This window comes from Plecotus auritus (genome assembly GCF_963455305.1).
Source record: "Plecotus auritus genome assembly, chromosome: 5".
NCBI lineage: Eukaryota > Metazoa > Chordata > Mammalia > Chiroptera > Vespertilionidae > Plecotus > Plecotus auritus.
The window spans coordinates 10,291,690-10,306,096 of record NC_137776.1 but is presented as its reverse complement, the minus strand read 5'-3'; the positions used below and the strand labels follow the sequence as shown (position 1 = coordinate 10,306,096).

General features: G+C 34.3%; 1 protein-coding gene across 10 annotated transcripts in view; it reads left to right on the top strand.

The window, feature by feature from the left end:
- The window catches only part of HYCC2 (hyccin PI4KA lipid kinase complex subunit 2), a 47,313-nt gene extending 35,387 nt beyond the window's left edge, over positions 1-11,926 (top strand). For 5 of the 10 annotated variants that reach the window (XM_080669612.1, XM_080669608.1, XM_080669616.1 and 2 more), the window contains 3 exons: positions 2,674-2,833; positions 3,558-3,725; positions 7,957-11,920. In XM_080669612.1, coding sequence (XP_080525738.1) covers positions 2,674-2,833; positions 3,558-3,725; positions 7,957-8,558 — 930 coding nt within the window. In that variant the 3' untranslated portion in view covers positions 8,559-11,920. Of the gene's footprint in view, positions 1-2,673; positions 2,834-3,557; positions 3,726-7,956 lie in introns of all 10 variants that reach the window. The other 5 variants (XM_080669614.1, XM_080669615.1, XM_080669609.1 and 2 more) reach the window with 3 other exon arrangements.
- Positions 11,927-14,407: the final 2,481 nt, after the last annotated feature.

The following is a 14,407-nucleotide window of genomic DNA, read 5'->3' as shown; positions in this document are numbered from 1 at the left end:
TCTGAAAAACATATTTTAAAAAACAAAATTGCTAAACCACTGGTATCTGAAAAACAAAATTAATATGCTTTGTACAAATTGAAAAAGAAGTAATTTCAACAAGCACGACAAGAAAGCCAATTAATATTTTGTTTATATGAAAAGATTTTATACTTTGCCGTGAAATAAGTATATCTCCAAAAGGTAAATGATTAACCTAAAAACAAATGTAAACATTCACCCTGGCTGGGTGGCTCAGTTGGTTGGAGCATCGTCCCGTACACCAAAAGGTTTCAGGTTCGATTCCCAGTCAGGGCGCATATGAAAGGCAATCAATCGATGTGTTTCTCTCTCTCACTTCTCTCTCTCTTTCTCCCCTCGTCCTCTCTCCTCCTCTCACCTTCCCTCCTCATCTCCTCTTTCTCTCTCTAAACTCAATAAAAAAAATATCCTCGGGTGAGGATTTAAAAATAATAATGATAATAAAAACAAATGTAAACATCCAATAGTCGGCTATGGAAGGCATTTTTTATGTTACCAGTAGGAGTATAACACAACTCTAAACACCCCTCTGCAGAGGGTGTATTCGTTTTGTTTGATCCACTATTCCATGTCTAGCAATATATCCCAGAAAACTACTTTAAATTTTTTTTAAACCTGTGTTGCAAGCACAGCATTATTTTTATTTTTAATTTCAAAGGAATGAAAACAGTTTAAATGTTCCACAGCAGAGAATGATTATTATACGATATTTGCTTGGTGAAATTATGTATTTGGACATTTATATTAAAGAAAGATGCTAGCTTATGTTAAGTGATAAAACAGTATACAACTGTTTTTTAGTCTAGATAGGACAGATGAAGCAAACAAAATGCCACCCTAGCCAGTGCGCTCAGTGGATGGAGCATCGGCCTACGGACTGAAGGGTCCCAGGTTCGATTCTGGTCAAGGGCATGTACCGTGGTTGCAGGCTCAATCCCTGGCACGTGAGGGAGGCCACCAATCCACGTGTCTCATTCACATCAATGTTTCTTTCTCTGTCTCTCCCCTCCCTTCCACTCTCTCTAAAAATCAATGGAAAAATATCCTCGGATGAAGATGTAAAAAAAAAAAAAAAAAAAGAAACATACAAAATGCCAATAGTTGTCTCGGTGATTTGACTGGGGATGATTTTTATCTCTTTGCAATTTTTTGTTTTCTAAACTTTTTACACTGTTTTTATAATGGTATTTTAAAAATTATTTATGTACTTTTACTTACAGTGCTTTAAAAGTACAATTTCTTATCTTTTTTTGTACTTTAAATTCCCATTTTTTTCCTAATGTCATCATCCCTAATTTTACTTTAACATTAATTTACATTAAAATGAATGGATAACAAGATTTTTAAAAATTATATTACAGTAATAATACTTTGCATTTGAGAGACTCTTTAAATTCATGCTTTTATCTTTGTAACAATTTTAAAAATTAAGTAGAGGGGCACTTTCAAGGCAATATAGTTAAAGAGATTAGTAATCTCTAGTCCTGGAAAAGTTCTTTATTATTGGGGATCTCTGAGGGACCCAATAAATAACACTCCTTTTCTCTATTCAAATCTAGAGCAGATGATAAGTAGATAAAATAGTTGGCAAATAGAAAAACAAGGCATTATATTTAGCACTGATAAAGGCTAAACTGAAAGACTTAACTTCCCACCCCTCAATAGACCTTGAAGCAGGCCCCCGACTCCCTCTGCAGAGAATGTTTGGGTTGGTAGAGAAGGCACACTTATCTAGGTTGCTACACTCCACTTGTCCTGTCCTTGTCCAAGTGGAGAGGGAGGGAGAATAACAATCCTCTATCTCAAGATCTTTGCCAGATGAGCACTACCCCATTAAGGAACATAAACCCACCTGACTGTTGTGACAGTGTTTGAGCATCAAGCTATGAACCAAGAGGTCGCTGGTTCGATTCCCGGTCGGTCAGGACACATGCCTGGCTTGCTGGCTCCATCCCTGGTAAGGGGCCTGCAGGAAGCAGTCAGTTGATGATGTTACTTTCTCATTGATGTTTCTGTCTGACCCTCTCCCTTCCTCTCTCTCTCTAAAAATTAATGAAAACAGACCAATAAAAAAAAGTCAATAAAAATCAAAAGAAGTCAGTGAGGCCGTTGCAGGAGAAGAATCCTGGCTCTCTAAAAGAAACATAAATCAATCAATGGCAATTACTCTTGAGCCAGATATTTTACTTTCCTCTATGGAGGGCAGAAAGTATTGGGACAAAATATCAGATATGTCGGGAAAAATTTCTTATGAAACAAAGGAGTGGAGAAAAGGCTAATTATTTTAATCAGAGATTAATTTTGCATGTTATTTACTACCTAAAGGATCAGAAACTTACTCTAATTTTTCTTATGTCAGGATTCAAATGTTAAACAATTTTCCTTCTATGGAATGTTATTTCCTCTTTGAAAGTCAATAACTTCGAGAAATTGGTAAGGTGACTGACATTTAAAAAAAATAAATCCTTTTTAAAAACCTGCCTAGAACAATACGGAATAATAGAAATACAAATATTTCTGAAACATTCTACTTTTATATTTATAGTAAGCATTTTAAATACATATTCAGAAATTGTGGAAATGAGTAAGTGTAGAATAAGTATAAATTGTATATAGGTTGTAAATATGTCTAGACTTACATTATCATTTTAGGTTGCTAATGCCATGAAAAATTCATTACCATTCGATGCTCCTGATTCTTCACAAGAAGGCCAGAAAGTACTTAAAGTGGAAGTCACTCCGACAGTGCCGAGGATTTCTCGGACTGCAATTACAACAGCTTCCATCCGTCGCCATAGATGGAGGAGAGAAGGTGAGGACAAAATCCTTATAGCTCACTCATGGATTCAATTAAATTTATCACTGTTTTAATAGACTATATCAGCACATGATATTATAGTACTCTCTATAATTAAAGTAAAATTGTTCAGTTTCTAAAAGTAGCACTAAAATGATTTACATACTAAATGTATCTTAATAAAATAGATGTTATTTAGAATTCCTTATGAGTGTTGAAACAGAAAATAAGATCAAATTAATTTTTATCTTTTTTGAACTAGTAATAACAATAGGAAAGAAGTTTCTTTAAGCTTCTTACCAAATTGGGAAAAAAAGGTGCATGTATGAGCATTGTGGGAGAAAATTATAACTGGCCAAACTAATGGTGTAATACAAGCTATCCATAAAAGGAATGATTATTGTTTTTTAGATTTTTAATCTGCTTTTCCTTTCTTAATAAGTGCTGAATCCAGCAGTATTTTATAGTCATATGGTACTTGAATAGTCAAGCTGTCTTGGCTAAGAGAAATTAACTGCCATTTTAATGATTCCTATTTTTCTATCCTATTCATTTGCAAACCTCACATTGTTCATCTGCTGCCTTATGTGTGTGTATGCTGTGCACACACATGTAACTATATAAATAGTGTTTGTGTTTATATCATATCCATTTATACATTCTCTTATCTGCCTGGGTCAAAATGCTCAAAGAATAGAGGAGCACAAAAAGCACTAAAATGTTATATGTTGAATCCCAGATGGCTTTGACTTCTCAAACGAGGCTGACTCGAGTATTCCTGGCTCCCCGATCCAACACGGCTCCACTGACCTAGGGATCAAACGTGTGCAAGAGGGGGAGGTGCTGGTGCGCAGGACCCCTGAGCACGGCTCACCGGAGCCCAACTCAGCAGCAGCCACAACAGAGGGTAGGACAGAGATGAGGAGACAGAAGTCAGAGAGGCATTTTCTGGAGAAGGATCCTGGCTCTCTAACCCCAAGCAGAACATTTTTCCATTCTAGTGTGTGTTTCCACTACCCCAGAGTGTATTAGCTCCTCCTTGCAAAGCACAAACCCCCATATGCCTAGTTTCAGGTCAAGTACAATCTTTAGTTACCATTTGTGCTGGCCTGGAGTCTGCATCCCTGTGTAATCAAAGAACAGCTTGGCATGGCTACTAACAAGGCAGAGGCCTATCTCCAAAAGGTCTGCAAATGCTTGGAGTTTTTCATTACTGAGCATGTTTGTTCTAACTTTAGGAGAGGGAAAATGCACACAATGGACATGAGCCTTATTAGTCAATGTGAGTTTATTTAATTCATATAATAATTTATTCTTTAAAGAATATGTGCGGAGAATTTTAAAACATTAATACATTATCTTTAAGAAATGGGACTAAAGCGGAGCCGGCAATTTTATCTCTAATCCCAGGGTAGCCAATTAATACGAATTTCTTACATCTTTAATAGAGTAAACTGGTATTGATTGGCTTTTTATAATCTTCGGGTCAAGTTGCCTGGGTCTAACCAGTGAACTACTGACATCTTTCCTCTATTAATGTACTACCCTGTTGCACGCTACATTTTATCATTTATTGTAAATAATGATTATCTTATGTACCACCCAGAGTTGAAATGTATTATTTAGAGGTCAGGTATCCTGTAGATCTTGTTTCTACAATGTAGGTATCTCAAAATGAGAATCATCCCCCCCTCTTCCAAAAATCCCCATTGCCCCAGTACCACCACCACCACCACCACCACCACCACCACCACCACCACCACCACCTGGAAAAGAACACTTTTCCCTGATAGGAAAGTGTTTATTTGCTGCTTTCCTGTGATGCCATAGGAGTTGGCTTTGTGAAAGAGGGAACTGTAGCCTAATCGTTTTTTAATTATTTAATGAATTGCTACTGTGGAGCCTTTACATTAATTTAATTTATGAAACATAGCAAGTAGTTTTAAAATAGGTTACATATTTTTACTTTAAAGACCAAACATACACGAAGCAGTTACTTCCACCTTAAGGAAGTCTCTTGCTCTTTGGTGCATTAAAAATTTGAGCATGCTCAGTAAGAATTTAAATCTACCCTCTGTCCATTTGCCCAGATTAACCTTACTTTCTTGACCAGTATTGCATGTGCATGATCTAGGGACCCAAAGAATTGATGCTGTTTTACAGAGATCCTGTGAGAAATGCAGCTTTCCCTTTTCATTTTTTCTGTATCTTTTATCCTTGTATAAAGGCATAAAAATAAATATGTGAAGAGATGTTGAATCCAAAGTTGATATAAATGGGACAACATCCTATTTCTTAACATTCCTTTTTGTTTTCCTTTTTTAATTGAACTTATTGGGATGACATTGGTTACTAAAATTATATAGGTTTCAGGTGTTTCTTAACGTTCTAGATGACTAAATGAGCCACTTATGTGCATCTCCTGCCATTGTTGGAGTGTTGGAGTATTTGTGCTAAATGTAGTTGTACTATGTTAACACTTGATGATATTCTAGGAAGTGTGGGATAAGGTTGAAACATTTTTCCAATTGATCAAAGTCAGACACTTTGAAAAAGGAACCAAAATAGTAGTATCACTAGTAGAAAATTTCAGTTTGTGAGGGTGGAGTATAGCCATTCTCACTGAGTCTGAAACTTCAGTGTGTTTGAAATGTCTCAAAAGTTATTTTGTCTTTTAATCTAGAGTAAATTATAGTTTTAAATCAGTATTAGTAGAAGCTAAATTTATAAGGAAAGGCAGACATAATGGAAAAGTTTGTTAAAAATCCTTTTTGGTTAAAAAATTCTTTTTGCTTGTTTCTTCTTTGGATCATCAATAGTATTGTTACCACCCAGGGAGAATATTAGAAAGGAAATATGTTCTAAGGCATAGTTACTTTATATATGTATGTGTGTACATATATAATATGGGAGGTTATTTAGAAAATCACAAAGGTGGAAGAAATGAGCAGTAGGAGAAATGGGCTCAGGAAATAAGTTACAGAGGTGAAAGAAAAGGCCCTTGGAGCTTAGGAGAGAGAAGGGTGAAGGTAACGGACTGGGGGCAAAGAGGAGGGGAATGGAAAGATGCAGGCGAGCCCAGGAGAGGGAGAGCACCACACAATTACCTTTTGTTCCTTGAGATTTTTTTAAACTGAAGGAAGGAAATTACCAAAACCTAGTAAAGTTCTGGTAATTCTGAAGTCTGCTGGAGCTTTTGGATAAACATTGGTAATTGACCTTTAAAAAACAAAACAAAATATATATATTTTTTTGGTATGTGGTTTTAAATAGTTTTACAATTAAAACTGTATTTATTGTATGTTGAAATTGAGATTATGAGCCCATTACTTACCTTTATTCTGATTGTCAAGAAATGTTTTGTGATTTTTAAAGCTTGATTTAAAATTATTACTAAATTGAGGATGCCTGTGATTAAAGTATAGTCAGTGTTCCACTATACTGAAACAGTATTTTTAGTTTATAAAACATCAGTAGGTTCTCTTGCATGGTGGCTTTTATGTTATCTTCATCTCTTTTATGGCCATATTGCTTGGGCACCAGATCTGCATGTGGCAAGATTCGGAAGCTAGCACTAAGTCTCTCAGTCTCCTTTCCTAATTTAATATATACATTTCTGTTCACTCCTGGTTTTATATTACTGATATCAATTCTGAACCAGTAACCCTCCTTGGGCATTTTGGAGTTGTTTATACTAACTGAAGGAAATTGCTAAGATGATATCATGGGCATATATATAATTTAAAGTTTTTTATTTGAGATACATTATATCCTGTTCTTTTGAACAAGGGGTTGAGAGAAGTGGTGTCAGCTGCATTTTCATATGGCTTTGCATGATGATTAAAGATTATTAAACTGCTGGATGAAAATAACAAGGTGCTTTTTGCTTTAAGGAAAGCTTATTTCATTCTTCTTTTGAAGGAAGGAAATAATCCCTATGAGAAAATATAACTAAGAAAATTTATTTTTTCAGGTACTATGTTAAAGATTGTGTTTAAATATTTTGTATATAGTTTACTTAGGTAACCCTATCACAAGGTAATATTTGTCTAGATTTCCTTCCTAACATTTTACCTTAACGATAATGTTGCTGTCTGCATGTAGATTCAGGTTAAAGTTCTCAAAGTCTGGTAAACATACTTAATGATGTAGCAAACCACTATCAGTTTTTAAAGAAGCAAGTGTATTATTTTCTAAGAGAATGTTTTTCATACTTTCAGTAAGACAGTTGGGCTTTTTGGAAAGCCCAAGCTAAATATATATGTTTCTTCCCTTACAAAATCCAAAGAAAAGGATTCTTTTGTTAACTGCAGTTTCTGCATGAAACATAATTGGGCATTATAGTATTTTGTGATTACGAACATATACTTCTCAAACTAAAAATTTAAAATTGTACAGAAATACATAATATAGGAAGTAAAAATCCTTTTTAAATACTCCTGCTGGTTCCCTAGCTTGCCCTCTGATAATCACGTATTTTCTTCACATTTGATCAAGAAAATATGGAAACCAGTGATTAAATATGTCCATAAGACAAAATACAATAAGGAATACAATTGGAGCAATGTAAAATTTTTCTTAGAATTAGAAAATTTACTACTTCCATCATAAAGGTTTAGCCATTTAGAAGCAGTGAACTGTTGAAGAAATATAAATTTTTATTGTAGTTAAAAAGGGTTTGGCTTTTTACAGATAAATATTTTTGGCATTATTCTGGTTGACTGAAATTAGAAAGGGGTCTATTTTATGGTGTGTTAAGGAAGATAGGAAAAATTTTGTTTATTTAAATAGATATGATCACTTCAAATTGATAAGGATGTATTATAAAGATTTATGATGAGAAAATGTTGTATTTTACCTATAATTGTTTTATAATCCTAAATTCTGATAGTATACTAAGTTAATTTGTGGATAATTTTACAAAAGTTGGGCTATTAAAGCTAAATAAACTGAATAACATTAGAATTCTGTGTAGATTAAGGTTTCTTCCCTTAATTTATTTAGGGGAAGTGTTGATAACAAAGCCATTGCCAACCTATATCAAACATTACCCAAAAGATAAAGTCAGTCGAGTTGTTATTCACAGCTACTTCTTATTTAATTTGGCTATTGCTGAGTATTTCTGATTTGTTTTTCAGGTGCTGAGGGGGTAAATGGAGAAGAGGAGTCAGTAAACCTAAATGATGCAGATGAAGGATTTTCATCAGGGGCTTCCCTCAGCAATCAGCCAATTGGGACCAAACCATCCTCCTCTTCTCAGAGGGGAAGCTTAAGGAAAGTAGCAACTGGGCGTTCAGTCAAGGAAAAAGAAACAGCTTCTCCCATCAAATCCAGTGAAAGCCCCCGAGATTCAGTAGTTCGCAGGCAGTATGTACAGCAACCTACTGATCTTAGTGTAGATTCAATTGAGCTGACACCGATGAAGAAACACCTGAGTCTGCCTGCTGGCCAGGTGGTGCCAAAAACCAATAGTGTAAGTCTCATCCGGACAGCCAGTGCTTCCTCAAGTAAATCATTTGACTATGTAAATGGCAGTCAAGCAAGTACCAGCTTTGGGGTTGGCACTGAGGGAGTTACTAATTTAGCAAGTAGCAATGCTAATCGATACTCGACTATCAGTCTACAGGAAGACCGGCTAGGTCAAGCTGGAGAAGGTAAAGAGCTCCTGAGCCCAGGCGCCCCCTTAACCAAGCAGTCTCGATCCCCAAGTTTCAATATGCAGCTGATATCCCAGGTGTAGATTTGACATCCTCTCTCATCTTTCTGCTTACCTTTTAAACTGAACATTTCATTGTGCAAGAAGAAACTTCATCCCACGTTGTGAAAATATTGGTCATCGTAATCCAAGTTGATTTAGTTTAGGTATGTTCATACTGTATTTTGTATGGAAACAGCAATAATGTTTCTTTCTTCTCCTTCCTATATCTTCTCTTCACCTATTCCTTGTGAATGTGTTTGTGAAGCAGTATAAAATGTTTGCATTTTCCATGCCTTCCTTTCTCCTTGGGTGATGTGCAATCCATCGTAGGCTGATCGGTCCCATTTCAACACTGTGAGACTGAGGATATGTTAGAGGAAATGGTGTATATGATCCCTATGAAATGATTCTTTGGCTTTCTTTTAAAAACACACACAAAAAAACGGGTTTGTTCTCATAATCTATAAACTATGAATACTGGGTCATATTTTTTTTCTCTCTTAACCAGGAGTGCCTCAGAGATTCTGCTATGACTTTGGACTTCTCTGAGTCTGTGCAATCATTTTCTTGAGAAGCATGGGGAAAGGTGGTAGACTCTGCACTTTTTTATTAAAACGAGTGTCTCTTTTTCTCCCATCTCCTTTATCTCGAGGATACGAATGTTTAGTTACCGAGGCATTTGAATCAAGTGTGGCCACCTCCATTAGAGGGCAGTTGATTGTGTAATAATTGATAATGCACTTTCTCAATGGCTCTATAGTCATTATTAACAAGTCTTCCCTCCTCCCCACAAGGACATAAGGTTATTTCTGTCCTTCATGTTTGAACAACTAACAAATCAGAGAATCCAAGGGGCATGTTCTTTTTCCCAGGAATGACTGACACTTTGGTGCTGGGGTTTTGTGGAGGGAGGGGTGGTCTTTGTTTAGCTTATATGGGATTTTGTGTGTGAGGGGAAATTTTGATTGGTTTTCTTTCTTTGTGAGCTATGACTGAAGTAGAACAAGTACGTCTTCAGGTAAAGAGAGGGATTTCTCAAGTACTTTCTGTGATGTCAGACTATTGGAGAAACCCTTTCAGCTGCTTTCTAGATGTACCTAAATTCAGTCAGATATTTTGGATTAAGAAACCTGAAGTCCTGATATATCATATACTCCAAGGAAATACATCAGGGACAGATAATTGGCTGAAAACACTGACACTTCAATGTGACACATTTTTATAGAACATTTCTACGAGGGGGTACTGACTTGATTTCTCCTACAAGGACCACACTGCCTTTGTGTTTGATGTAATGCAATTTGTGTACCTTCTAATCATATAGCTGCAAAAGTTTCTCATTTTTATAAAACTTTGAAATCATGCCAGTAAGCTAAATGTTGAATGTATGTAAAGTAGCATTTGGTAAATATGCTACAAAAATGCATTATTGGTTAAAAAAAATCTGATTTGGTTGGTTAAAATTTCATTATGACCTCTTCTGGGTCTCAGGCTCTAATGCTTGATTAAATAGAAGAGAATATGTTGGTTTTTGAAAATCAGTATATTGTGACTTGAACTGCTATGTGTTATCCTTCCACAAAATACATCAGAACTATTAGTGCTTTGTATATTTAGACATTTTTATTTTATTTTTGTGAAAGAGAAATATACTGAATTTATAGAAAGCAAGTATTCTCGTAATTAACAAAGTTTAAAATTTACCTCTACCAATTAAAATTATAATAGATTTTGATAAATAAAATAACTGGAAAAATGCCTCTTATTCTTTTCATACCTATAATTCTCCCCCTCCTTTTTTTTTTAATTATAAGAGGTTTTTTGTTTGTTTGTTTTGTTTGTTCTTAAATGGACTTTCTGTTACAATCTATATAAAAACAATTAGATGCTTATTTGAATTTGGTGGTCTGTAACATTTTTCATCTCATATTAAAATGGAAAACTAGAACCTGAACTAGTATCTACAAAATTGCCAAAGTCCAGGATAAAGCTAAAAGTTGATAGAGATTTATTGATTTGTATGTGTGTGTGTACGTATGTGTGTATATATGGTGTGTATATGTATATATCACAAAGACAATATTTTAGGTATCCCTTCTAATTTAACTAAGAGATGTCAGATAAATGAATTAAAAATTAGCCAAAATAAATGAAGTGTAAAGATTTGTAACATAGTAAGGAAAGCAAAGTTTAGATATAAAAAGAAAAGAGCATTATACTTAACCAGGGCGAGAGATCTTAGCCATTGCTGGAGGTCAGTTACTTTTATGGCAGAAATACCCACTTGACTTAGGAGGCTGTTTTTAATGCAGCAAATTGTACATTTATTGGCATCTAACTCTAGTATGATTTTAGTTAAAGCACACAAAAAATACCAAATAATATCAAATTACAGCAAAAGCTCTAATAAATGTAAGATCTCCCTTTGGTTTATTAGAAATCTTATATCTGAAAAGTTGGTTTTGAAAACTTTCAACTTAGAGGATTTCATTTATGTGTATGTCTATGTATATATTTTGTATGTATACATAACCCATTAATGTTGCATAAACCATAACATTTATGTTTCTTTTAAGTGATATGATTTGACCCTAATGAAAAAAACATTTTATTTAGTTCAAACTTTGCATTCAGGATTTATGTCCTGTGCAAGGTATAGTTTAAATGGAATGAGTTAGTTTAACAAACCATAAGTCAAATTTTGTAAGAGATTTTTCATATTCATCTACATTACTTATTGGATTTAGTTAAAAATATGTCTCGGATGTACAATAGTTGTTAAAATATATGCCAGCAATATCCTTTAACATCCTTTGATTTTATACTTCCTAATGTTCATTTAAAAGGAAAAGCCCTTTTATCTGTGGAACAGCTAGTTAGGGGGAAAACACTTGTTTTCTATAATAAAACAATTTGGTGCCATCTCTACCAGGCTGGATTAAGAAAACTCTGAAGGTTTGGGGAACTCTTCTCTATGACAGTAATTAAAATCATGTTACTAGAAAGCAAACTAAAATGTAAAGTGAAAAGCTAACTCAGAAGTAAGATTTTTAAGTAAACATTTTAGAAGCTGGCTGGGGGGTTGGTTGTAATTTGAAATCCTGACCCCTACCCACCTAATTACTCTTCTGTGCCTATTTATTATAGAATTTTATACTAGCAGAGACCCTAGAGATGATCTTGCTAGTCTCCTAACAACACTCCCCTCCCCCATCCATCCTCAGGAAACTGAGGCCCAGAAAGGTGGTGACATAATCAAGGTCACATAACCAAGAAGCAGAGCCAGAATAAAACTCCTGTCTCCCATCAAATGCCCTACTGCCACCCTTTACTTGTACTATGGTAAATGTGTTATGTAACACTCTCCATTTCTGCAGTTTTGGACTAGTAGTTGGTGAATACAGCACATTAAGAAAAATATTAAATCCAGAAAAATCCAGAGTAATAAATATAGATGGGGAAGTGTTGGAAATGTAGGTATCTATACCACAGGTATAAAGATAGATACATTTTTCTTATTCTAATTTATGCCTTACTATTTTCTGCCACATAACAGTATATGCTGCCATTTTATAGTTGATTATATTGCTGGGGATTTATTTAAATGCAAAAATAAACCCAATGAAATGGCTTCGATCAGTGTTTCTAGCTATTTTAAAGTAATTTTTGAATCAGCCAGCTTTCACAGTCACCTAGGTAGAAGGTTAATCGTTTTGCACAATGGAGGATTGCAAAGTAAAGATTAAATTCAATTCGATTCATTTCTCATGTCAAAAGAGATTGAACCTTCCTTGTGCTTAGAGCAGATAGATAAAAGCAACATTCCCTTATGTGACTAAAAAAGGTTTGTATTCATAATGGAATGGTGACCGTCATGTTATTCAAAGTGTATATCCAATGTACAGTGTTTTAAATGTGGTAGTCTCAGCTATATAAGCTCAGTATTTTCAACCTATATTCCAACATTCCACTTAGTAGCTTTAAATGAATTATAATTATTTATTAGACACTGGAATACTGAAAATAACTTCTTTCAGATTAGTTTGCACTGTATTTGTGAATATTTTAATGAAGTGGGGTGTTTTTCCTACCTCACTTTGTGAGGTGTGTTATTGGTCCATTTTTGAGTACTTGTTGACAATCAGTTGTCTCATTTAATTCTCTGCATGTTCATTTGTAAATTAAAAAAAATTAGTATGTGTCTTTAGGGGATAGCACACTATTTGTACAAACACTGGCAAGGAGATCCCTCCGTTTCTGATTTTGGATTGCAAGGTAAATTTTGTTTTATGTTTTTTTAAATCAGTATTTCACATATGTATTTATTTTTCAGTTTAAAAATGTTGAATAGGTCATGCCAATGGTTGGAACATCTATAAGAATTTTAGAGCAACTTTTCTATACTATGGCTATGTTAAATAGTCTGAACATGATACTTTTTATCTTTCAAGTTGAATGATTATTGTCATGTTTTAAACCACCAAGTTGGTTGTGACCCTTATTTGTAATACTTTAATTTTTCTAAAGTGCTTTTTAGAAATAAGTTGTTTGAAAAACTAGATATTATTAATAACTGAAACTCTAAAATATTAGCATATTTGCCAGATTATAAGAAGATGGGATGTAGTATAAAATTGTTAACAGTGCAAGTAAAATCATGAGTTACTAGGTTGATACACTTTTCCATTGCCAAGGTGTTTATGTTTATTAAGTAAGACATACATTTTAGTATTACCTGTGTTATATACCTAATGGGTATATCATATTGGCACTGAACATTATTAGAAAATCCTACTCATAGAATCATCCAGTGTGTACTTAAACTGCACTAGATTTTTGACGGTGCCAGAAATTTGTGTGGTGATCCTAAGCCATGAGAATTAGAGGAGTCGTCATCACCAAAACTTACCTGCCTTGTAGGCACATTTCTCCATAAAACCACACAGTTTGCTAACTTCAGCCTCCAGTATTTGTGTATCTTAGCCATTGGTCACATGACAGATTTATACCAGAGCAGACGGTTCAGGACAGATGTTAGCAGAAAGCTGGGAATGATGTGAAATAACCTGGCAGCACAGTACAGAAATGTAAGTTCTATGTTTTCCTTTTGGATTTTGAGAAAATATTTACAAATTAAGGCACATTCAGATGTCTGCTATTATGTTTAATACAGATTTTACCCAATAATTAGAATTAGTTGTGGCTTAAAGCATAAATAAATCTTTTAAAAATAATTGTGTATCTGGAAGTAAGTTAATTATTTTTAAAAAAATTTTATTTTCAAAGCAAAATGAACTTAATTGGGTAGTCCATCCCCAACTTCATAATTGATACCAATCTGGTTTGTTGTATTTGAGTGTCCACAGCTTAGTGTTAATTATATGAGATGAAATTCTTTATGTCTTCATTGGTTACAAAATTTACCAAAGAAAATATATCAGCCAAATATAATTGTTAAAGTACCTAACTGTTAAGGAATGAAGCTACTTTAACATGAAGGACTGCTTTCTAGCCCCGGGAGAAATAGATATTAAATTATTCTTTCATCTGGAACATAGATATACAGTAGTAGCTACAAGATTCCATTTGAGGTTTTCTTATTGTTAGTAAAATGTCAACATTTACACTTGCAGCAAAAGTACCAGTTACAGGTTAAGTCCAAATATTGCTGTGGCACATTTTCATGTCTCCTTAACGCAAATTAAGGGTTCTGTTCATCAGTATTGAATAAAAAAGGGGGCAAGTTCTTAAAATTAGTATATTGTATGATATTGTGACTTTTAAAAAATAAAATTGAGGGGAAAATTATGGAAATGCACTTTTCAAATGGGCAATGGGAATTATTTTTAGTAAGTATGATATGGGCTAAATTGGCATGTTTACATAATTTA